We start from the raw sequence: 27444 nt of genomic DNA on the forward strand, positions 1-27444 counted from the left end.
AATATACTGATATTAGACCATAGGACTTCCATTAATTTCAATGTAATTTTTACAGAGTTATCTCCATTGTTCTTCTGAGCATATCTTTTTTTTTTTTTTTCTGAGCATATCTTACTCAAATATCTAAGATACTGGCACTGTCTGTGGATGAAAATAATTATTTTTATATTATTAACAGGATGATAGGATAGTCAAGGCCTGGAAAACCAGGCATGGCATAGAGAGGGAGAGCAAAATACTCCTGGGATAAAATACCCTATAGCCAGAAAGAAATGGAAATTCTAAGGGTGTGAACAGGAGACATATCTATAACTTACAGTATCTTTACTCTCCATTTTATCAGAGGTAAGTTGGTTATTCATAAGTTTTATAGTATGGAGAAGTCTATCAGGTCTTAAAATACCTGAATTTGAAGATAAAATGTATCATCTCTAGTGTGTTTTATAATCAATAGAAATTTAAAAAGAGGAGTTACAAACTAAAAGTAAAATACCAGCTTGTCTATTTACCTTTACCTTTGTACTTTAATTCTTTACACAGAATGTGAGTTATTGTCTAATGAACTTTCATTTCATCCTGAGGAACTCTAGAATTTATTTTAGAGGGTGTACTACAGACAAAATCTATCAGTTTCTGTTTATCTGGGAATGTCTTAATTTTGTCTTCATTTTCAAAGAATAGTTTTGCTGATTATAGAATTCTCAATTAGCAATCTTTTTTATTTCAGTACTTTGAATATATCACCTCACTGCCTTCCAGCCTCCATGGTTTCTGATAAGTCATCTGTTAATCTTCTTGGGGATTTCTTGTCACTTTTCTTGCTGCTTTCAAGATTTCTCAATGTCTTTGGCGTTCAACAGTTTGACTGTGATAATATCTAGGTGTGCATCTCTCTGAATTTATCCTACTTGCAATTCAATGAGGTTCTGGTTTGTGTAGATTGTTTTTCATCAAATTTGGGATGTTTTCAAGTTATTATTTCTTCAACTATTCTCTCTGCCCCCTTTTTCTTCTCTCCTTCTTTGACCCCCATTATGCATACGTTGGTATGCTTGATGGTGTCCCCCAAGTCTCGGATGTTATGTTTATTTTTCTTCATACTTTTTTCTTTCTGTTCATCAGGTTGCATATCAATTGACTCGTCCTCAAGTTTGCTAATTCTTTCTTTTGCCAGTTCAAATCCACTAGTGAATCCCTCTAGCGAATTTTTCATTTCCATGATTGTACTTCTCAACTCCAGAATTTCTACATGGCTGTTTTTTATAATTTCTATCTTTATTGATACTGTCTGTTTGGTGAGACATTGTTTTTTATATTTCCCTTTAATTATTTAGACATACCTTCCTTTCTTTACTTGAATATATTTAAAATAGTTGATCTAAAGACTTAGTCTAGTAAGTCCAACATCCTGGCTTCCTCAAGAACAGTTTCTAATGATTGCTTCTTTTCCTAGGTATGGGCCATATTTTTGTTGTTGTTGTTGTTTTTGCATGTCTCATAATTTTTTGTTGAAAACCAGACATCTTAGATAATATAATGTGGCAACTCTGAAAATCAGAATCTCCATCCTGCCCCAAAGGTTTATTGTGGGTTTTTTTGTTTAGTGATTTCTGGACTAATTCTCTAAATTCTGTATTCTCTGTCATGTGTGTCCACTAAAGTCTCGGTCTGGCTAGCTGACTGGTCAGGTAATCGTTGGACAGACGTTTTCTTAATGCTTTGAACGAGTAGGTCTCCAACCTTTGCAGAGGTGCACTGTGCATGTGTTGAGACACACCTTCAACACTCAAGTAGGCAGTTTACAAGTCTGTCTTAGCTTTCACTTCCTGAAGGTCACATAAAGGTAAGAGCTTTGTACCTTCTCAAGTCTGGTTTTTGAAGTGACGGGTTAGCAATTCTGAAACTACGTTCAGTGTTTTACAAGACTAAGCAAATAAGTAAATATACTGAGGAAAGTGGGAACCAGATTTCTCACTGTGGGAGACGGGAGATCAAACACAGAAAAGGAAATACAAGAATAAACATGTGCACTGAACTGGAATTAGAGATATCAATATAAGCTCAAAGTTTTTAATAGACAGATAAGAAAAAGTATAGATTTCTAACTTTGTCCATTGAGATGGCCTAGAAGGAATGATACCCCAAATGCACCTAGTGTACTGATCTTGTTTTGAAATATCATTCTCCACTAAATGAAAGTAGAGCTCCTTGAGGAAATGACTGATTCCAACAGCTGTGGCAGCAGAAAAAATAAGATGAACCTGCAACATTTTATTGTGCCATAAAATAAAGAAATGCTCACAGAGTGATGGAGATATGTAAAAAAGACACAACAAGCAGACTGAAAGGGCTCCCAAGGGTCAAATATTAAATAATTTTAACCTCAAAATCAATAGTGAAAGTAGTAAATTACAACCTAGTCAGTAAAACAGGAATTCATGAACCCATACTGATATAAATACATAAATGGAAAAGAATATAAAGCTGTTCTTTATAGTAAGTAAAGTGCCAACAAAAAAAAATGTTAAAGAAAATATGACATTAGAAAACCACCACTTGATAAGCATCACAGTAAAATTGATTCAGGCACCGTCAATGGATGTTAAACTAATAGGTGAGAGTTTGATAAGGAAGAGGATATCTACTGATTCTTAAAGTAACCTCTCCAAAATATTTATAAATTTTTAAAAATAGTAACTTTACAGTAGATAAAACCGAAAGACACCCCCTCAAGTTAACATCACCAACTACAGGATAGGTAAACATCCTGTGCCTTTTTATGTAATACATTGAGAAGGATGCTTCACTTCTGTAGCATTCCTGCTAAAATATATAAACTTATCCTAATCATGATAAAATATACACGAATCCAAAACTGAGACATATTCTACAAAATAAACAGCCTGTACTCTTCAAAAAGTCAAGGTTACAAAAGACAAAGAAAGACTGAAGAACTGTTCCCAATGAAAGGACTCTAAAGAGACACGACAACTAAATGCAACTTGTAATACCAGATGGGACTCTTGACCAAAACTCATTTTTAAAAGAATATCATTGAGATAATTAGCAATATTTTTAAAATATCTACAGATTAGATAATAGGATTATATGAATGAAATTTTTCTGATTTTGATAATTACATTGTGGTTATAAAAGAGAATTCTTGTTCTTAGAAATTTTACATTAAAAGTATTTAGGAGTAAAGGGGCATCATGTCTTAAATGTACTCTGAAATTGCTTAATTAAAATAAGAATATAAATATAGAGGGGAAATGACAAAGCAAATGTGATAAAGTGTTAACTGCAGGATCTAAGTGAAAGGTATATGGGAATTATTTGTATTATTCTTGTAACTTTTCTATCAATCTGAAATTATTTCAAAATTTAAAATTACTTTTTTAAAAAAGAAACTCACTAATTGGAAACAATGAATGGATTAGATCTAATATATTGATATAGGTAAATCTAGAAAATATAACATTAAGTGAAAGAGCAAGCAACCTGCATGCCAGATGATAAGATTTACTTAAATGTTTTAAATCATACAACAATACATATTGTTATTTATATGCAGTAAAGATTTACTGTTTACTTTGGCAAAGGGAAAAGAATGGAGGGAGGGAAACTGGGTAGGGTAATAATTGTAATAATATATTTATTTTAAAATATAGCTAATTTGAGTATAATAAAATTTTAATATGTGTTATATGAGATGGTGGGTACATGGTTATCTGTTTTTATGTTTGTTCAAGTATATGTGCCATTATATAAATTATAATAAAAATATTTTAGGAATAAAAACTTAACAATTCAAAGTATCTAAGACTCCAAAATACCCCAGTATACCTATTGCCAAAAACCAAATGGTTTCATAAGGTGCTTAAGCCTAAGCCCAAAGATGGAGACATGTTCAAACAATAGAGAGTATTGGGAGTAAAAGTCAAGCCAAATTCTGAAAATACCTTTTCTTTGACCAAGATGTCTCTTCAGCCTCTCCTTAAGTTTACCCTAAATTTTTGCCATTTTCCTCACTAGGATTACTTCTTCCAGATCTCATAAAAGTATAAAAATATAACAGATTCAAAGCACTATGTACTTCAGTCTTGTAACTAAGTAAAACCAGACATATCTGTATTCATGGATAAATCATACATTTCAACTGGCTGAATGAAATTTTTGCTCAACTCTGGCCAGGTTTGAAATTTAAAACCTGGATGAGATGGATCTGCCATATTATGTTTGATATTTTAATCAGAGAGAAGCTCCTTATCTTTTTTAAACAATCATTTATGAAACAAATAATGCTTATACTATCAGATTCAAATTCTTTTATAAATGAAAGGCTTTTTTTCCCCTTTCAAATTAAAGAAAAGAATATCTATGTATTGCATATGCTTATACACTGTAGCAGAGACTTTTAGTAAGTTAAACTATTTCCTCTTTTTCCTGAATACAGTTAGACTATATTTCCCAGGCTCCTTGGCAGTTAAGTGTGTCCATGTGCCTGAAATTTAACTCCCAGGCCTAGCCTACAAAAAACCCCCACTACCAGTTCTCTGTCCTCTCTTCCCTTCTGCCAGCTGGATACAGATGACACCAAGGCCTTTGGAGATGACAGTAACATGACTGGAATAAGCCTGTGTCCCTGAATCTCTACATGGAGGAACATCTCTTATCAACAAGAAATGTCCATATGAATGAGGAAAAAAAGAATTTCTGTTGCATTAAGCCACTGAGATTTGGGGGTCTATTTGTTACTGCAGTTAGTATTACATTAACTAGAACATGCATAATCATAAACAGTCTTCCAACTGTCAATGTGAAATGTATCATACTTACAAACTGAGGTTTATAGTATGCTGGACCTAGTGTACTGTCAATAGCAGGTGGAAAATGTTTTGTGATGCTGCCATCCTCATTAATATGATAACCATATGACCGTCCACAAGAAGGAATCGAAGGAACATCAACAATTCTGGAAACTGTAAGTGCCCTTGACATTTTCTGTAAAAAAAAAAAAAAAAAATTATATTATTTACTCAAAGACAAGAAAAGGAATGAATAAACAAATATTAAAATTTACTAAAAGACAACTATTAAATATTGACTTTATGAGTTTTATAATATAAACCAAAAATGTTTGTCTGTAAAAGTAATTTAAAAGAGTGAATTCAAGTCTTACCTCATAATATAAACCAAGATTTAACCAAACTACTATTAAATAGTAACATAAACCATAATATAAACTAAACTACTGTTAAAGCCACTTGTAGAGATAAGGAATCTCTCATCTGGCTCAGTTATTTATCTTGCTTAGTAAAGCAAGCATTAGTGATTCCAAAAACAGGCATTCCTACAGTCACATCAACAATCAGCAGTTACTTGTGGTTACTTGTGCTATGCTATCATAGTGTCTGCCAGGTAAAAACAAACTTTATATTTTCTGTAACATTTTCTGGCTTCATTCTTTTCCAGCTCCTGACTTATCTTCATCTTACCGGTGCCCTGTACAAATATCCTAATTTTGCAGACCATGTAGCAAGGAAAATGTCTGATATGATGCTAAATGGAAATTTAAAATATGAAATATAAAATTGAATTTATTACTATAGCTATGTAAGTTATGTAAAATTATATGTAAGTGTATAAAGTCATATACATATACAATTTGATACTGAAAAGAGCTACGCAAAAATTTTTAACAGAATTATCAACGTTAGAGTCAGAAGTTTTAAGGCGCTTATCCTTTTTTTAAAATTTCCTTTAATGGAAAACATTTTATAATTTAAGTAAAAACAGAAAGGAGTAACATATATTAGAAATACCAGTATAAAATATATCAAATAAAATACTGGCATTTAAATGATTCAGTAATCTGAAAAATTACTTATTAAGAGTTTATTTATAATAGGTATATTTAAAATAGATAACCAACAAGGAAAAAAATGAAGGGAAGTTCATATATTCATTAAAAAATAAAAATAAATAGAGTCTGCAACTTCTATCAAAAAAAAGAATACACTGATCCTCTGTAGGTTTTAAATAAATAAATAAATGCTAGAGTTGACTGCACACATGCCCGATATATAATTGTGTCATAAACATACTATCACTGGCAGAATTTTACTTTTTTTTATCATTAGAGACAACTATTAAGTAGTTTCAGTGATACTTATGAGAGTGGTTACCAAATTTAAACAGGAAAGTATTGAATGGCCTCCCCTCCATTCACTACTTTCAAAAATTATTTGTATGATGTCAAGACTTTCCAAAATGTAGCCCCAACCTTAGTGAATGCTTCTTCAAGATCCAGTTTGTGATATCCCTAATTCCCTCCAAAAACTATCTACTTTGGGCTACTAGTAAAAATTTTTATTAAACGTTTATTAAAATACCACTTCATCAACTGTTTTGTGCTGAATTCCATTCATTACTTCCCTGTTAAAGTTATAGATCCCAGGGAGCAGTGATTTGTCTTCTAAGTATTATCAGCGCCTAGCATTATGTCTGGTTCACATAGTTACTCAAAAAATGTCTGATAAACACTTTCATGAGTAAATGAACATTTACTTTGTCCACACACATGAAAGAGCTGATATTTAAGTATACTTATAAACCTTAACCTTATTGTCATTACACTGACATTATTCAACTGAGTACTTAGCCCTAAAATATATCCTCCGAAACAAAGAACTGATCAAAATTTAATTAATATGAGCTATGTGAAAGTGTTATGGAAAGAGGAGAGGGAACTACGCTAAATAAACTATGACCAAAATCTGCTAGATTATATTAATTATTTCAAAGGGGTAGGCTTTTGGTGTAAAGATTATTCTTTATATAACATCAATGTACCTTTCCAAACATATCACCTGGTAATCTCCTACACAAATTCTTCACTCCAGTCAAAATAATCTTCTCACTGTCCTCCATAAGATCCCACTTCTCTGTCTGCACTCATGTAGTCCTCCATGCCTAGAATGCATATTCCAACCCTATTCTTCAAGGCCAACCTCCTCTATAAATCCTCTACAAATTAGATTCTCTCATAACATTGGGTTGGCCGAAAAGTTCGTTCAGGTTTTTCCATAAGCTGTTACGAAATACATCTTTTTCCTTTAAATTCCTATGGCATTTAATCACATGATCATTCACTTAGCACCTGTCACATTTAATCTTGCATTAGTAATGATCTATATATCTCTCTCATCTAAATTTTGAGCTTATTTATTTCAGGAGTCATGTTTCAAATTTCACTGTATTATTAACTGTACTTACACAGGAGTTTCCTCTATATAGAGAGGTAAACCACTCAGGCAGTTTTTTAAATCTCCCTTACTTTCTGTTCACCACAGACATTAGAAGAGATTATATTATAGATTTATCAAAAGCAGAAGTGAAGTCAAATATTAACATGGTTAAAAACTAAAGTTTATAAACATCAAATATTCATTTAATTATAAACTACAATATGGATACTAATAAACCTACTAATTTTTATGGTAAGTTTTTTAAATGTACTAATCACATTAAACAGTAAACCATTTCTATTTTATTTTAAATTAAAAAAAAAATGGCCTTAGAAGCATAATTCAAAATAGCACGTACTGACTGAAGACGCTCTTTAGCCTCTAGTATTTTTCTGCTCATAGTTAATGCTCCAGGATAAGACCGATCATAGCTTGCTGGCCCTGGACCATCTGAAATAAACTTCTTAAAACGTTTCTCCCGGTTTTGTAGACTTTGGCCCCCTTTTATATTATACTAATTTGGAGAGGAAAAATGAAATAATTCAAAGAAACACTTTAAAATTAATACCTATATGAATATTAATAGTTTTAAAACTCAGCCTGAGAAAGTTAAGGCTCTTGACTGAAGACAACTGTCTAATGAGAGAGGGTAATAAGAAAGGATGACAATTAGAGCTCTCAGTTTTAATGCTGAACTCAAACTAAAATTTACTGTAGTTTGAACACTCTAAGAGAATGCAACACTCAGTTTTAAAACAGGAATCAAAGACAAAAGAATCTCCAAAGCTGTAGCGCAAGAGTAAAGAGTGTATGCTTATGTTTACAGGCCCCTGGAGAATATACACCTCAGAAATGAGCTAAAAATGCTCATATTGGAGGGGAAAAGCAAACCTTCCAGGCTTGTTTAGGATTAATTATTTTCATGAATAACATTTTGGTCATTTCCAGGGATGTTTACGCAGTTTTATTGGCAACAGCTTGGTTTTATACTCAGATTAGTTTTAAACATTGTTTACTGCAGAGAAGAGTCCTGGGAGGAATTGTCCATGGCTCTCCATGTCACATATCTTGATGCTCTAGAATCAGAAATTTATCAACTGGCTAATAGCCAGTTAATTCAAATAAAATTCCATCTTACTAGTCTCACTAAACAGTCACAGTTCAGTCATTTCAAAGATGATTCATATTAACATTGGGTTGGCCAAAAAGTTCATTCAGGTTTTTGTACGCTGTTATGGAAAAACCCAAACTTTTTGGCCTACCCAACAGTTGTTGGCATTTGACTGATCAGATATGGTTTTTTTGTTATTGATTTACCAACAGACCTTTTCACATGACGTGTACATGTCAGTTGTTCACATTCACTATTAACTGAGCCTATCTTTAGTTTGCATCATATTCAGCTTTATTCAGCTTTTAAGAAATACACAAAAGAGGTCTTCTTTTTTAAAAAATGAGTCAAATTAGATAGTCAATTCGCTACTTGATTACTGTTTTAATAAGATCACAATTCCTATGTTTAAAAAGTTTGGATCTATAATAGTAGACTTTAATGATTTTGTAAAAAAATTAACAAGTTAGATTAAATAATAAAATCGTGAAAAGAGATCTCCTCAAATTTTCATTCTTTGCAAGCCATTACTATAGTCTCTACGATCTGACATTTCAAACTGCAATTTGAATTTATATTGAATACTTCAACAGAGGATAGTAAAAATCAATCTGATTTTTTTAACTGTGTACAAATTAACCAGGATTTTTTTCAGATTATTCATAATTACAAATTCTACTAATATTACAAATGGTTACAAAAGAAACTTTCATATGTCAGATAAATGACCCAAAATTATATTACTAAGTAATTACACATTTTATATAAAAACCTGTGAGACAATGGTCTTAGTACTTCTTGAGAACTGTGCTTTGTCTATATGCAATGGCTATTTGATGAATTTTTATATTGTCAGCAATCTCTCAGCTCTACAAGAAGCAGTCTCATCTGAAGGGTGAGGCCATGCACTGTATCACATATGACAGACTATCATTCAGCTCTAATGAGGTATATCTCTCCAATCAAAAATCAAACCTAATCTGGACATCTATTCCTAGGCCTAGCTAATGAGAAATAAGAAATAAACTATTTATCTGGACCCAGGGAAGACATCCCCACATCTAGAACCATTCTCATGTAACAAGGAACAAAACGGTATCTGCCATGCAGAAACAGGTCTGAAACTAGAAGACAACCAGAAAACATGTGACATTTATACTGAACTTCTGGAGTGGGGATCATCCTAGGAAACAGGATATGAACAAAACAAATTACGTGACTTAATAAGTTAATTATCAAAGGATCAGAAGCTCGCTTTTTGCACTTTGTAAATCTGATTCTTCTGCTTCTTTTATTATCTTAATTTCCTTTATGTTCTTTTCTATAAGCAAATTTCCTTTATGTTCCTTTCTATTTTTCTTTTCCTTTTGAAAAAAATTAACATGCTTCAGATATGCTAAAGGAAACAAAGGAAATTTTTTTGCCTATAACTGGGCAAGAGCTATAAAGGCAAAACTTATACTCCCAACCCCAACTTTAGAATAATGGCAACCATAGCCAAAGTGAAACAACCATAAGAGGAAGAAAGAAATAGGGGAAAAGAATTTCAACTCCCAAATATTCTGCTTTTATAAAAGCTTCAAGTATTCTGTATTTAGCAGTGGAGGTGGGCCCTCACAAATACAACCCACATTTTTGGTTTTTTAAAATTTCATTTGAAGTCTCCAAATAATATTTACTAACTAACCTCTGATAGAAAGCAACATGTCAACCTATGCTTCCAAAAGAAAAGTATAAAGATAAGTTGTTAAATACATGCATTAATTTCCAGTAAGATTATCCCTTTAATTATTATCTAATATATTCATTATTTACAGAATATGTAACCTATGTCACATTACAAACATGTTTCCTAATTCAGCTATTTAAAATGAAATGCCCTTTATTTTTCAAATAGTATGATAAATTCACACTTCTTGAACTTCTAAAAGTTCTGCAAGAATTTAGCCTAAAACTACAAAAAAATCAACAGCAACTATGTAAATAAGTAATAAGTCATTTTTTTTAAACAAAGGAAATCAATCTTCTCCTGGCATTTGTTTATAATTTTAAGAAGAAAAGTAGAGAATACCAGAACTCTTTTTCTTAGATCATCTATTACACAAAAAAGCACACTTCCTAATTTCTTATTCTTGAAATCCACGAAATGTACCCAATTTGGAATAAAATAAAATTTGATCTAAATTGCACTTTATATTATTTTACAGGTAGAACTGACTAAAATCAGTATTAATATAAAATAACACTCCAACATCCTGATACCTGTCACATTTAACAAGTTTGACATCTACCTATTATGCATTTTATTACATTTCCCTCTTGGAATACCGGAGTTACAGATCAGGCTTAATGAGGGAAATACTGGTAGAACTAGCGAGCCCATATACCCATAATATGCTGGTCTGGTCTGTGAGCCATGGAGTGCAGGCAGGAGTGACACTTCTAATGATTAAGTCTAATGTCCCACTATTTCCTGTTTTGCTTTTTGTGCTTTAGGCTCTAGTTTTCTGGAAGTTTTAAGATGTCAGGGAGAAGCAAGACATGTTCCCCTGAATTGGAAGTTGAAACCACCAACTGGCCATTCCAGGTTCTTAATGCTACCAAGCAGAAAACGAAATAAGGTTTGTGTTCTGGCTGGGGTGATTAACCCTGACCCGGACAGAAAAACAGGACTAATGAGAGCCAAGAGGAGTGTGGTGGGATGGAACATAGGGACACCCTGCAGAGCCTCCTAACTAAGCCAGTGAAAATGCTAAGAGCAAGTTTATTTAAAGGTTAAAAAGCAAGCCTAAGAACCAAGAGCTCAGACACCTTAGATCTGAAGAGTCTGGTGATCCCACTAAGCTTAGAACTCTACTGGATACAGTTCTTGTTGAAGACATGGGGAACATGGAATGAGTAATGGAAAAATCTTAAGCTACACGTAGCCTCGTGATCAGTTACAGAAACAGAACACGTCCCCACCTGTATTTCCTTGCTTCATAAATCACTTTCTTTCATTTTCCCTCTTTTTTTTTCCCTATTATAAAATGGCAACACTAATAATGGTTAAAATTTATTGAGTGCCAACTATAATAAGGCACTATTCTAAATGCTTATTAATATATTTAATCCGTTTTTTACTGAGCTCTGACCGCCACAGCAACAGTCAGCTCTACCCACCACCAGAGCCTCCCATCAAGCCTCTTAGCCTCAACCACCAGAGGGCAGACAACAGAAGCAAGAAAAACTACAATCCTGCAGCCTGTGGACCAAAAACCACAGTTACAGAAAGACAGAGAAGATGAAAAGGCAGAGGGATATGTACCAGATGAAGGAACAAGAAAAAACCCCAGAAAAACAACTAAATGGAGATAGGCAACCTTCCAGAAAAAGAATTCAGAATAATGATAGTGAAGATGATCCAGGACCTCGGAATAAGAATGGAGGCAAAGATTGAGAAGATGCAAGAAATGATTAACAAAGACCTAGAAGAATTAAAGAACAAACAAACAGAGATGACCAATACAATAACTGAAATGAAAACTACACTAGAAGGAATCAATAGCAGAATAACTGAGGCAGAAGAATGGATAAGTGACCTGGAAGACAGAATGGTGGAATTCACTGCTGCGGAACAGACTAAAGAAAAAAGAATGAAAAGAAATGAAGACAGCCTAAGAGACCTCTGGGACAACATTAAACGCAACAACATTCGCATTATAGGGGTCCCAGAAGGAGAAGAGAGAGAGAAAGGACCAGAGAAAATATTTGAAGAGATTATAGTCGAAAACTTCCCTAACATGGGAAAGGAAATAGCCACCCAAGTCCAGGAAGCGCAGAGAGTCCCATACAGAATAAACCCAAGGAGAAACACGCCGAGACACATAGTAATCAAAGTGGCAAAAATTAAAGACAAAGAAAAATTACTGAAAGCAGCAAGGGAAAAACGACAAATAACATACAAGGGAACCCCCATAAGGTTAACAGCTGATTTCTCAGCAGAAACTCTGCAAGCCAGAAGGGAGTGGCATGATATACTTAAAGTGATGAAAGGGAAGAACCTACAACCAAGATTACTCTACCCAGCAAGGATCTCATTTAGATTTGATGGAGAAATCAAAAGCTTTACAGACAAGCAAAAGCTAAGAGAATTCAGCACCACTAAACCAGCTCTACAACAAATGCTAAAGGAACTTCTCTAAGTGGGAAACACAAGAGAAGAAAAGGACCTACAAAAACAAACCCAAAACAATTAAGAAAATGGTCATAGGAACATACATATCGATAATTACCTTAAACGTGAATGGATTAAATGCCCCAACCAAAAGACATAGACTGGCTGAATGGATACAAAAACAAGACCCATATATATGCTGTCTACAAGAGACCCACTTCAGACCTAGGGACACATACAGACTGAAAGTGAGGGGATGGAAAAAGATATTCCATGCAAATGGAAATCAAAAGAAAGCTGGAGTAGCTATACTCATATCAGATAAAATAGACTTTAAAATAAAGAATGTTACAAGAGACAAGGAAGGACACTACATAATGATCCAGGGATCAATCCAAGAAGAAGATATAACAATTATAAATATATATGCACCCAACATAGGAGCACCTCAATACATAAGGCAACTGCTAACAGCTATAAAACAGGAAATCGACAGTAACACAATAATAGTGGGGGACTTTAACACCTCACTTACGCCAATGGACAGATCATCCAAAATGAAAATAAATAAGGAAACAGAAGCTTTAAATGACACAATAGACCAGATAGATTTAATTGATATATATAGGACATTCCATCCAAAAACGGCAGATTACACGTTCTTCTCAAGTGCACACGGAACATTCTCCAGGATAGATCACATCTTGGGTCACAAATCAAGCCTCAGTAAATTTAAGAAAATTGAAATCATATCAAGCATCTTTTCTGACCACAACGCTATGAGATTAGAAATGAATTACAGGGAAAAAAACGTAAAAAAGACAAACACATGGAGGCTAAACAATACGTTACTAAATAACCAAGAGATCACTGAAGAAATCAAACAGGAAATAAAAAAATACCTAGAGACAAATGACAATGAAAACACGACGACCCAAAACCTATGGGATGCAGCAAAAGCGGTTCTAAGAGGGAAGTTTATAGCTATACAAGCCTACCTAAAGAAACAAGAAAAATCTCAAGTAAACAATCTAACCTTACACCTAAAGAAACTAGAGAAAGAAGAACAAACAAAACCCAAAGTTAGCAGAAGGAAAGAAATCATAAAGATCAGAGCAGAAATAAATGAAATAGAAACAAAGAAAACAATAGCAAAGATCAATAAAACTAAAAGTTGGTTCTTTGAGAAGATAAACAAAATTGATAAGCCATTAGCCAGACTCATCAAGAAAAAGAGGGAGAGGACTCAAATCAATAAAATCAGAAATGAAAAAGGAGAAGTTACAACAGACACCGCAGAAATACAAAACATCCTAAGAGACTACTACAAGCAACTTTATGCCAATAAAATGGACAACCTGGAAGAAATGGACAAATTCTTAGAAAGGTATAACCTTCCAAGACTGAACCAGGAAGAAACAGAAAATATCAACAGACCAATCACAAGTAATGAAATTGAAACTGTGATTAAAAATCTTCCAACAAACAAAAGTCCAGGACCAGATGGCTTCACAGGTGAATTCTATCAAACATTTAGAGAAGAGCTAACACCCATCCTTCTCAAACTCTTCCAAAAAATTGCAGAGGAAGGAACTCTCCCAAACTCATTCTATGAGGCCACCATCACCCTGATACCAAAACCAGACAAAGACACTACAAAAAAAGAAAATTACAGACCAATATCACTGATGAATATAGATGCAAAAATCCTCAACAAAATACTAGCAAACAGAATCCAACAACACATTAAAAGGATCATACACCACGATCAAGTGGGATTTATCCCAGGGATGCAAGGATTCTTCAATATACGCAAATCAATCAATGTGATACACCATATTAACAAATTGAAGAAGAAAAACCATATGATCATCTCAATAGATGCAGAAAAAGCTTTTGACAAAATTCAACACCCATTTATGATAAAAACTCTCCAGAAAGTGGGCATAGAGGGAACCTACCTCAACATAATAAAGGCCATATATGACAAACCCACAGCAAACATCATTCTCAATGGTGAAAAACTGAAAGCATTTCCTCTAAGATCAGGAACGAGACAAGGATGTCCACTCTCACCACTATTATTCAACATAGTTCTGGAAGTCCTAGCCACGGCAATCAGAGAAGAAAAAGAAATAAAAGGAATACAAATTGGAAAAGAAGAAGTAAAACTGTCACTGTTTGCGGATGACATGATACTATACATAGAGAATCCTAAAACTGCCACCAGAAAACTGCTAGAGCTAAATAATGAATATGGTAAAGTTGCAGGTTACAAAATTAATGCACAGAAATCTCTTGCATTCCTATACACTAATGATGAAAAATCTGAAAGAGAAATTATGGAAACACTCCCATTTACCATTGCAACAAAAAGAATAAAATACCTAGGAATAAACCTACCTAGGGAGACAAAAGACCTGTATGCAGAAAACTATAAGACACTGATGAAAGAAATTAAAGATGATACCAACAGATGGAGAGATATACCATGTTCTTGGATTGGAAGAATCAACATTGTGAAAATGACTATACTACCCAAAGCAATCTACAGATTCAATGCAATCCCTATCAAATTACCAATGGCATTTTTTACGGAGCTAGAACAAATTATCTTAAAATTTGTATGGAGACACAAAAGACCCCGAATAGCCAAAGCAGTCTTGAGGCAAAAAAATGGAGCTGGAGGAATCAGACTCCCTGACTTCAGACTATACTACAAAGCTACAGTAATCAAGACAATATGGTACTGGCACAAAAACAGAAACATAGATCAATGGAACAAGATAGAAAGCCCAGAGATTAACCCACGCACCTATGGTCAACTAATCTATGACAAAGGAGGCAAAGATATACAATGGAGAAAAGACAGTCTCTTCAATAAGTGGTGCTGGGAAAACTGGACAGCCACATGTAAAAGAATGAAATTAGAATACTCCCTAACACCATACACAAAAATAAACTCAAAATGGATTAGAGACCTAAATGTAAGACTGGACACTATAAAACTCTTAGAGGAAAACATAGGAAGAACACTCTTTGACATAAATCACAGCAAGATCTTTTTCGATCCACCTCCTAGAGTAATGGAAATAAAAACAGAAATAAACAAGTGGGACCTAATGAAACTTCAAAGCTTTTGCACAGCAAAGGAAACCATAAACAAGACGAAAAGACAACCCTCAGAATGGGAGAAAATATTTGCAAATGAATCAACGGACAAAGGATTAATCTCCAAAATATATAAACAGCTCATTCAGCTCAATATCAAAGAAACAAACACCCCAATCCAAAAATGGGCAGAAGACCTAAATAGACATTTCTCCAAAGAAGACATACAGACGGCCACGAAGCACATGAAAAGATGCTCAACATCACTAATTATTAGAGAAATGCAAATCAAAACTACAATGAGGTATCACCTCACTCCTGTTAGAATGGGCATCATCAGAAAATCTACAAACAACAAATGCTGGAGAGGGTGTGGAGAAAAGGGAACCCTCTTGCACTGTTGGTGGGAATGTAAATTGATACAGCCACTATGGAGAACAATATGGAGGTTCCTTAAAAAACTAAAAATAGAATTACCATATGACCCAGCAATCCCACTACTGGGCATATACCCAGAGAAAACCGTAATTCAAAAAGACACCTGCACCCGAATGTTCATTGCAGCACTATTTACAATAGCCAGGTCATGGAAGCAACCTAAATGCCCATCAACAGACGACTGGATAAAGAAGTTGTGGTACATATATACAATGGAATATTACTCAGCCATAAAAAGGAACGAAATTGAGCCATTTGTTGAGAAGTGGATGGATCTAGAGACTGTCATACAGAGTGAAGTAAGTCAGAAAGAGAAAAACAAATATCGTATATTAATGCATGTATGTGGAACCTAGAAAAATGGTACAGATGAGTCAGATTGCAGGGCAGAAGTTGAGACACAGATGTAGAGAATGGACATATGGACACCAAGGGGGGAAAACTGCGATGAGGTGGGGATGGTGGTGTGCTGAATTGGGCGATTGGGATTGACATGTATACACTGATGTGTATAAAACTGATGCCTAATAAGAACCTGCAGTATAAAAAAACAAACAAAACAACTAATACTAAACTTTCATTGGGTTATTTGTATGGAAATATGTTAATATAAATGTTTCAGACATTACATGAAATTTCTAAAAATCTTATATTTGTATTTGTATGGAAATATGTATGGAAATATGTTAATATAAATGTTTCAGACATTACATGAAATTTCTAAAAATCTAATATTTGTATTTGTATGGAAATATGTATGGAAATATGTTAATATAAATGTTTCAGACATTACATGAAATTTCTAAAAATCTAATATTTGTATTTGTATGGAAATATGTATGGAAATATGTTAATATAAATGTTTCAGACATTACATGAAATTTCTAAAAATCTAATATTTGTATTTGTATGGAAATATGTATGGAAATATGTTAATATAAATGTTTCAGACATTACATGAAATTTCTAAAAATCTAATATTTGTATTTGTATGGAAATATGTATGGAAATATGTTAATATAAATGTTTCAGACATTACATGAAATTTCTAAAAATCTTATATTTGTATTTGTATGGAAATATGTATGGAAATATGTTAATATAAATGTTTCAGACATTACATGAAATTTCTAAAAATCTTATATTTGTATTTGTATGGAAATATGTATGGAACTATGTTAATATAAATGTTTCAGACATTACATGAAATTTCTAAAAATCTTATATTTGTATTTGTATGGAAATATGTTAATATAAATGTTTCAGACATTACATGAAATTTCTAAAAATCTTATATTTGTATTTGTATGGAAATATGTATGGAAATATGTTAATATAAATGTTTCAGACATTACAGGAAACGTCTAAAAATCTTATATGTTCTGGTATAATGTTATAAGTAATAATCCTAGTTATTACTTTAAAATGTATATCTCAGAAATAACTAATTTTCTTGTCAACTGCATTATTATGAACTTTCATCAAATCTTTAACCATGGTCATTTTTAAGTCTTTTGTCATTTACAGACAGTTCTGGGTGTACTCTGATGATTTTGCAAATATGTTCCTATAAAAGGGTTTCATCTTCAAGAAATTCATGGAAAAGACTCTGACAAGTACAGGTTTCTGGTAACTGACTGTACTGCTGAACTGAATGAATAAGCATTTTCAGAACTCTAATGAAAAACTGATGAACTCATAAAAGTGCTAACAAAAGATCAAGATGAAAAAAAAAAGAAATTAATTACATGGGACTGAGTGAACTGATGAGGATGAGTATAACTTTTGTGACTTTCTGTCTGAATTAAAAAAAAAAAAAATCCCACAAGGACTCAGAGGAAAAGAATATACAAATCAATTTTCACTGCAAAGTAAAGGAGCTGTTACAGTGGAGGATTACTGGACTGAATGTCAATATTATGACATAGTAAAAAAAATATATATATATATATATTTAATCCTTAGAAAAAGCCTACCAAGTTATTACCCCTACTTAATAGATGAGGAAACTAAGACCCAAAGAGATTAAGTGGTTAAGATTAAAACTCACAGCTAGTAAGTAGCAGAGATGGATTTTGAATCTAGGTAGTCTAGCTCCAGAGCCCACAATCCTAACCAGTTCTTTATAATAGCTCATGTTGTATTTACCTTCGAATCTATAAGTTGCAGAATAATGAAACAGGAATGTTCAAGAACAAGAAATAGCCTAAATCTAGAGATCCAGGATTCATTTAGCAGTGGCACTGTAATACCATCTTTGAATGCAGTAGCTAGATACTAATTTGGCTCCTTCTGGGAAGGAAAATTATACATAAAATAATTGCACTTTTAAAATTATATATATGGGAAGAAGTGTGTGTATGTTGTGTGCATGAGAGAGAACTAGGCAGTCAAGGGGTGAAAAATAATGGAAATCTATTGTTTTTATCTGTCCAGCATCCCTTCTATTATCTGCTCATAACAGCATATTTGCCACCCTTGGGACAATCAAACCTCCCCTATATTTTGTGATTTTAAAGGAGCTTCTAAACACAGGAACCCCTGGCCCAGGAATCATAGGTGTGGGTCCATAATAAAACTGGACCAATCAGATTTTCCCTACTGGGGATTTTAATCTTGAGTGTTGTCACACATAAAAAGTGGAAGAAGTTATAGAATTAAGTTATCTAATGGCAGTTTCCCATTGAATGATGCAGAAGTTCTTACTACCGAAATACCTGGAATTATCTTAGTCCTATCCTTCTTTAAGACCTGACTGCTCAATTCTTCCTTCAAGTCTATGAGCCACCCAAGTACCTTGCCTATAAATCTATGATAAACCTAGTATCTGTTTTAAAAATCCCCTTTATTGCTTGCAACCAAAAACCCCTAACTGGTAGAATCATTGCCATTAATAATTGAGAAAAATCTAATGCAAACATTAAGGCATCAATGACTTGATCTGGGCCTCCAACAGGGGAGATAAAGGTCTGCTAGGGTCAAGTAGGAGTCATTACGAATGAGTACAAAATTTATGTGCAAAGGGAAAACTTGATATTGACGATGATAAAGACTGGAGTTACAACCACTGTTTCTGAACATAAATGGACCAGTGAAGATATTCTGGTCACAGACTCCTGAGAAATAGGAGACAATGGCGATAGCTGTAGCTTTAGAGTATGGCATACAAACCAACTCCTTCACTCTGTTGCCAGCCTTATTCTACATATTTTGACCATCTGCACAACTTTCATGGGCCTTAATTAATTCAGTAGTCCCATTCTCCCATTCAGGAACCTCAAGGTCTAGGAGGCATGTAACAATGTCTTATGTCTTATAGAATATGTGGATTAATGACGAACACCCAACCAGACAACCGACAGTGAACACATTTGTTTTTCCCTTATTCTAATTGCAAAATATAGATTGAAAGGTGAAAGAAGATCATATGAAGGGAAAGTAAAATATGACAAATGACATGTTAGTCTATTAGAGGAAGAAAGCATGATTTTTATTAACTCAGACAATTATAATAACTATTATAAATTTACCTGCACCTCTGAAACATTATAGTGTCCTGGACCTGGAACAGCTTTCTCGGTGTTAGAGGCAACGGTAAAAGTACTTTCTCCGGCAGCCAAAGAAAGGAATGGTGCATAGCCACCTATGAAAGTAAAATCATATCACCGGCAGATAAGATAGGATTCTAATAATTTCAGAGAAAAAGCACTCAAAATGTATAAAATCATTTGGTAACATCAATTGCTGAGACTGTATTATTAGAACTAATGTCTAGCTACAGAAGTTTTTGCATTTCAAAAATTCTATGTAAGAGCAGAATTTGTATTAATATACATTAAATATAAGAACCTACAGAACTGGACTTACTAAACACCAGAAAAAATATCTAAAGAAAATAAGTCTTTTTTCTTCTAAGCATATTTGGTTGAGATGAAAATGGAAGTTCTATTTAACTGATAAAATATTTTCATCCTCAGATGATCACAGTTTTATATATTGGAAAAACATATTAATTATAGAGAATAGCATATATGAATTTGTAGGCAGAGCCTAGATAGAAATAATTTAAAGTGAGCTTACGGCAAGTAATTAATATGTTTCCTCACTTTGGTACATAGTTGGCACTCGGTAAATATTTCTTGATTGCCTGACCCAAAACAAAGGTTTATAAATCCAAGATACAAGCAGAGACACACTCAGTAAGTAAACTTAGTAGACAGATTTAGTCTGCTGAAAGATAAAAATTTTCAAGAAATATATCAAGAAAATGAGCATAGTTTAATCAACATAGATACTAAAGAAAAAATGAGAGAAAATAGAGCAGCTATATTCAACAGGTAATAAAAGAATGAAAGTGAGGACTCAAAACTTGTGAGAATCTTGTACAACTAAGGACAATGTACACTATGAAGATTAATGGTGATAATTAGTACAGTTTAAAAGCTTGCTAATCTGGACTAATAATATATTTTTAAAACCAGAAATAAAGTTTCTTTTGAGGCCTTCATGTATTAAAATGCAACTGAAATCAAAAGTTATTTATTTGTGTTGGGTATTAAAGCACAAAAGAGGTGAGTCAAATGCAGACCTTACCCTTAAAAAGCAACAACCTACTGAAGCATTAAGAAAAGTACTAAAATAATTTTAAACATGGAAAAATATCTGAAGTGCTAAAAAATGCCCAGAGGGTCAAAAAGAGGGTAAGTTCTCAACCACACTGAGGTGATTAGAAAAAGCTTCATGAATGATGTTAAAACTCTGGGTGTTAATTTAGTGACTGATGGTTTGAATTTGCTATCCCAAAGCAAAAACAAACAAACAAACAAAACAACACAAGGACCATAACAGAAATCCTTAAAAGGAAGCCAAGTTTCGAGAAACCCAGGACAGCAGTTGAAATGTTCCAAATCGGGGTAAGCAACCAAAGAACAAGATACAGATTTCAACCAAAACACACATATAAGCACACAGAAATCAAGCTACAGATTATATAAGGTGAATAGTGAAAATAACCAGAGAGTGTTCTACCAAGCAGCAGGAAAATATGTCCTATAAACTGGAGAAAAGTCAATGAAAAGAAACACATTTAGGAATGAGAAGATGGAATTAGCACAAAAAACATTAAAGTATCTATTATAAATATTCTTCATATGTTCAATAAGGTAGAAGAAAGATGAACATGATGAGGAGATAAAGATATAAAAAAGACCCAAATCAAACTTCTGAAATGAAAAGTATACTGAATGGAATTAACAACTAATTTTATGTGGGTTAATAAAAGACATTTTTTTCTCAATTCTTAATCACTTTAAAAAAAATTGACTGTTTTAAGCAAAAATAATTTCAATTTATTGTGGCATTACAGCATATATAGAAATAAAATATATGGCCACAATAGCACAAAGAATGAGATGGGGAAAACAGAAGCACACTGTTGTATGGCTCATATTCTATACATGAAGTGGTACAATATTATTTGAAGGTAGATTGTGATGAATTAGACATGTATATTGTAAACCCTAGAGCAACCACTAAGTAATGAAAGAGGTACAGCTAGTAAACCAATAGTGGAGATAAAAACAGAACCATTTTTTTTAAAAACTCAAATCATTCAACTGTGTTAGCGAAAGAAGAAGAGAAACAAAGAACAGATGAGATAAATACATAACAAATAGCAAGAGAGTAAATTTAAACACAACAATATTGATAGTGAAATTAAATGGAAAAGTTCTAAATGCCCCAACTAAAAGAGATTGTCAGATAAAAAGCAAGACCCAACTTTATGGTGTCTATAGGAAACCCTCTTAAAACATAAAGACACAGAGGTTAAAAATAAAAGGATGAAAGAAGATATACCACACATCCATGTATCAAAGAAAGCTGGAGTGACTAAATTAAAATCAGACAAAGCAGATTTTAGAACAAAGAATACCAGGAATAAGAGAGACATTTCATTATGTTAAAGGGGTCATTTCATCAATATGATTTAATAATCCATTAAAAAAAGCAAGGAATTAATTGCCATAAAAATTAGAATAGTGCTTACCTGTAGGGGAGAGGGAAAGGGTTATGATTGGAAAAGAAAATTTTGCAATGTTATATTTCTTTACTTGAGTATTCACTTTTTAAGTTATTTAAATTTTATGCAATTTTCTGCATCAGTATTTCATCTCACAATTAAAGGTATATTTTTTAAAATTTATGTTCATTTAGGTAATGTGAGATAGATATGAAAACTAAGAAAGCTAAGCTCAGGCTAGTTCTGAGGCAGCTGTCATCAGAACATGGCAGAGATTCTAACTGAATCTATTTAAAGAAACATAAAATGAATTGCAAAATACTAAAATTCATATAAAAATGGGGGAAAAAAACCCCTAAACAATAGCCCCATGTGTTCAGGAAAGCCAGTACTCATAAAATCTTCACTGAAGTTTCCCAACATTAATCACAAAAGAATCTTTCATCAATAGGTTAAAAGTTTGTATGAAATATTGAGCTCAAGTAAAACCACAAGAAAATTTAAATGTTTATACTAATAAGCTCCATAAGAGAAGGGACTTTTCTGTTTTATTCATAACTATATGCCTACTGTGTAGTTAGGGTGACAAACTGTCTTAGTTTGCCCAGGACACAGGACTTGTAGTGCTAAAATCAGGACATTCCCAGATAAATCAGGATGGTTGGTCTCCCTATCATACTGTCGTGCATATTAAACAATAAATATAGAATTAATAGGTGATATTCTAAACTACACCTTTAGTCATTCATTCAGCAATACTGAATGCTTTATTACGTGTCAGAGAGAGGCAGTTAGGGTACAATAATGAATAAGCTAAAACCCTTGCCTCAAATAGTGGGGAAGCCAAACAAACAATTACATTACAAACAGTGCTGCTAATAATTAAGATACAAAATATAGGAGAAGACGATTCTGGCACATTAGGGTTGGTGGAGTGAAAAATTAAAAGTTTGATTTGGGACATATGACTATACTGACATGTTAAGTTCCAACAATAAATGATAAATGAAACTGTCAGGTAGAAAGAAGAAATGAAGAATATAGGAGAAGATAAGATTCGAGAAGAACGAAGTAAGTTCAATTTGAGATATATTAAGTTTGTGGCACCAACAGCAGAAGATAAATCAGACTGGCATGAAGCAATAAAAGTCAGTCTATTTTTTGAGAAAGAAGGTGGGCGGTGTGGGATAAAGGACAAGTTCTGCAGCCACAACTACAGTACAAAACAAGCAGGGCATTCTTCACATAAAAGCAATAACTAGATCTTTGAAACATATACTCATCTTCAGGGACACCAACATTTATATAGCAATCACATACATATTTTTATTTAAACTTAAATAAAGATAGAATTCCCTGAAATGGTCTCCCTAAATTCTGAACAGCTAATAAGATAAAACCATTATTGCCAGCATAAGCACATAGGCAGGAGTACAAGACCATGGACAGCTCATGCTTCTGTGGCAGATAAAACTGCTTTCCCATCAAAGAAGAAATTTAGCAAAGAATATATTAAGAACCACTGTCACCCAGCCTAGATAACTAATATAGAACCAGTACAGATAACTAATATATGCTAATATGGGGTACCATTTGTTATGTAAATCAAGCTCAAAAGGCAATGAAATACTCCTTAGCACAATAATGCCAGGAGCAGTCACATTATTAAAAGGACTATGTTTTTATCATATTTTACTAGGCTGGTCGTTTATGGGAAAGATTTGCTTTAATGAGATAAGATTTGTTTGCTTCTCAGATAATTTGCAAGAAAATCAGGAGCAGCTCTCACTAATCTGGAATCGGAATATCCATCATCTCTCCCACTCATGAAATCAGAGCAGCTCAGTCCTATTCCTTTCCGGCTGCAAATCCTGGGTAGAAATCCCTGATCAACTGGACAAAAGAAAAGGCAATGAAGTTTGAAAATTAATGTGGAAAGAATTTTCTGAGGAAAATATGAAGACAATACACTGGAGGACTGACCAAGCAGCCTACAGTAAGAGGAAAATGATAATTAGAAGAGAAAGGTTGAGAATAAAGAGTATCTGCACCTTTCTTTTGAAGTTCTAAGACTAAGATCTTCTCCTCTTGTGTAATTCAAGGTAACAAGTAAATTATGTAAAGTCCCAACATCGTTTTCCTACATCATACTCTACAAAATTTCCCTGACCCTTAAATAAGTGTGTATACTTCTGTATAGTCCAGTGTGTTACTGATCTCAAAGAGGTGTAAAGCAGAAGGTACCTAGGAAAGAGGTAACAGCTACTTTTAAATTATCTTGCCAGGGAATCCTGTAGAGAAATGACTAAAGAAACACCTATAACCTCTATTGATTATTATTATTAGCATGTCAGTGCTGAGTATTACTAAAACAGGGTTCTATAGGATGCAGCTGCTCAAAGTTCCCAAGAAAACAGGGTTCTATAGGATGCAGCTGCTCAAAGTGCCAAAGTTCCCAAATTTCCTAGTTTCCTTCATAGGTCAACAAGGCACAATTCTATAAAACAGTAAAAGAAGGGCCTTGCAAACCCCAGTTACTGATCTCTAAGCAAAGTTCACACAAGTCAGATTATGAGTTTTTAATTCTGCTATGTGTAACTCATTAGATTTTTTTAAACTTTATTTCAAGAATTACCGTTTTATTTCTTTTACATACGTGTTAAGGTATTGAGCTAAAAACTGAGACTAACACAGTCGAGATCTTGGTTATTGCCCTCAATAATCTCACATTTTAATGTGGCAGCCAGATAAGTTAACAGATAATTACAATATAGTATCAAAGTGCTTTGAGTCATTAGGAGTCAAAGAAGAAAAACCTGAGACAGAGTGGAGTCAAAGAAGAAAAACCTGAGACAGAGTGGAGTCAAAGAACAACTTCACTTTACCTGAGGCTCAAAGAATAAGTAGGAATTAGCCAAGTAAGGAAAGAAAAGAGAGCTTACTCAGCAAAGGTAGCAGCAGGTACAAAGGCATGGAGGTGAATGAACATGAATTTATAGACAATGCAAAGTTGGAACTGCTGATATGTAGGTTAAGTGCTGGTGGAGGTGTGGTGCCTGGAAAGATCAGGTCAAGTGAGAGACCAGGTTAGGGATCATGAAGAATCTTATGCACCTCCTTATGTTAAGGAGTTCAGATTAGTGTTAAAAGGAATTTTTTAAACAAACAATATAATTATATCTTAGGAAGATTACAATAGCCATAAGACAGAAGTTGTTAGAGACTGAAACAGAGAAACCAGAAATATTTTATTGGTTTATTTCAGAATAAAAATAACAAATCCCAAACTAAGTCAAGGGCAGTTAAATGAAGAAAGGGAACCAGATTGAGAATGAGAAGAGAAAATCAATAGGTTCTAAGGATCAATGGGAGTGATCAGTCAGAGGAAAGAAAGGAGTCTAAAATAATTCCAAAGCTAAAAGTTTATAAGCAACTGACAGGGCATTTTTTTTCAAAGGGGTCTGTGGTGGTAGGGAAATGATAAGTTCAGACACCTGGAATTTCAGATGCCAGAGACCACCCAGGTAGAGATGTCCAAAAAAAGTAATTGGCAATGCAAAGGCCTGATGATCAGGAGAAAGCTCATCTTAGAGATATGAATCACCTGTATCTCTAAAGACTGTTACGGGAGTCATCAGAATCAGAATATAGATAGCAGCTGAAGCTATGGATTTGAATGAAAAAGTAAACATGAGAAAAGCAACAAGCAAAGGATGGGAAGTACAGTATATAAACATTTAAAAGGTATTTAGAAAAATAAAAACCTTTAAAGAAGACTATGGAGGGTTGGTTGAAGAGGGGAAAAATGATACCTGATTCAGCATTTAACAAATGTTTACTAGGTCCCAACCATGTATCAGGCACTGTTCCAAGACAATAGTTGGAAAAAGAACCAGGAAAAAATGATGTTACAGACACCAAGGGAAGAAATATCTCTAAAAAGACAATGGTCAGTTGTGTCAAAATAAAATAAGGATTGAAAAGTATCATAAGTGTAAGCATTTTCGGTGGTCGTCAGTGGCTAATAAATAGGTAGGGAGTTAATGCTTAAAAGGACTCAGGTGCATTAAATAAAGACACATAATAAGCTCCAAGAACACTGATATCAATAGCAGAAGCTGAAAAGCAGTAAAATTCAAGATTAAAACAATGACAAATGACAAATTTGTACTCCAAAGAAACTTAAATCAACCTAACACCCTAATCTCATCAAACATGTTAACAGAGTAGTGGATCCTGGCATTTGTTTAAAAACACAGGAAGAGTGTGACAATAGGGAAAACGCAGGCTAACAAGGGAAAAAGTGTAATTTGGATGGTATTAAGCCCCACAAAAATCATGATTAGAAAAAGCAGAAAGCAAATTAGAAGTATTTATTAAAAGTCACCCCCTAGCCACTAATTGCTAACAAATGAGAGCAAATAATTATTTAAATTATCCATTCCCACCCCACCTCTCAAAGAGTACAGCTTTTCTTTACAGAATGTGGGATAAACAGGCTCTCGTTAAGTATATTGAAAAAGATGGGGATGGTAAGATAGGAAGCATCTACCTGAAAAAATACATGGGACTATCTTTAAAAGGTATTCCAAAACAGAAATATAAAAGTTATATCTCAGTAAATTAATGTTTCTCTGGTTAGTTAGGAAAGGTGTGTGAGGCAGGCAGGATTACAAAGAAAAGAGACAGAAAGCGGTAAGAAGTACACAGGAGATTTGGAGACTCACATAGTCAACGGGGCCAGGAAATAAAAATCCTAGATCTAATCTGTACCATTTAAAGTATGATGTGGACAACCACTGTAAAATCAAAAGTCTTCGCCATACGCTTACTGGCCTTGTGAAATGCGACAAATTATTTTACCAGTTACCATCTGTAAAATACGGATAGTATTTTCCCTACCTGCTTCATGTGTTATACTTATGAAGTGGTACTACAGTGTTTAACTCAGGCACACAGAAGCGAAGCAGGCTGAAAGTGAGGCGCCTCTCACAGAAGGCTTGCCTTTCTCTACACCTTACCTGTTGCCTGCTGCTTCAGGAACGGTACCTGGTAGGATCCAGGACCCACATGATCCTCAGTGCTGCCACCTTCAGCCAATTTAAGCACACGGGGAGCCCGAGCATACATAATGGCGTGGGGGGAAGGGTGGGCGGCTGCAAAGGGATTAAAAACAGGGAGGCTAGAAGAGATGTGGAGCAAAAAGAAGCCGTCAACAATTTCAGGAGGCCCGGGAAGAACTTCTGTAAATGGAGGTGCTAGCGCAGGGGCTATCGCCCCACCTGCTCACTGGTGTCAGAACACTCCCAGGTCAATTTCTAGCCGCGTGGAAAATTGAAAAGGAGTATGAGCACAGGTA

General features: G+C 33.9%; 1 protein-coding gene across 1 annotated transcript in view; it reads right to left on the bottom strand.

The window, feature by feature from the left end:
* STPG2 (sperm tail PG-rich repeat containing 2) overlaps positions 1 to 27215 on the bottom strand; it is a 351046-nt gene extending 323831 nt beyond the window's left edge. Inside the window, exons 1-3 of the mRNA XM_007184172.2 lie at positions 27107 to 27215; positions 19597 to 19709; positions 4840 to 5004 (exon numbers count right to left, since the gene is read on the bottom strand). Of these exons, the coding sequence (XP_007184234.2) occupies positions 4840 to 5004; positions 19597 to 19709; positions 27107 to 27215 (387 nt within the window). The remainder of the gene's footprint in view (positions 1 to 4839; positions 5005 to 19596; positions 19710 to 27106) is intronic.
* Between the last annotated feature and the right edge of the window lie 229 nt (positions 27216 to 27444).

Source organism: Balaenoptera acutorostrata, chromosome 5 (assembly GCF_949987535.1).
Source record: "Balaenoptera acutorostrata chromosome 5, mBalAcu1.1, whole genome shotgun sequence".
NCBI classification, from domain to species: Eukaryota; Metazoa; Chordata; class Mammalia; order Artiodactyla; family Balaenopteridae; genus Balaenoptera; species Balaenoptera acutorostrata.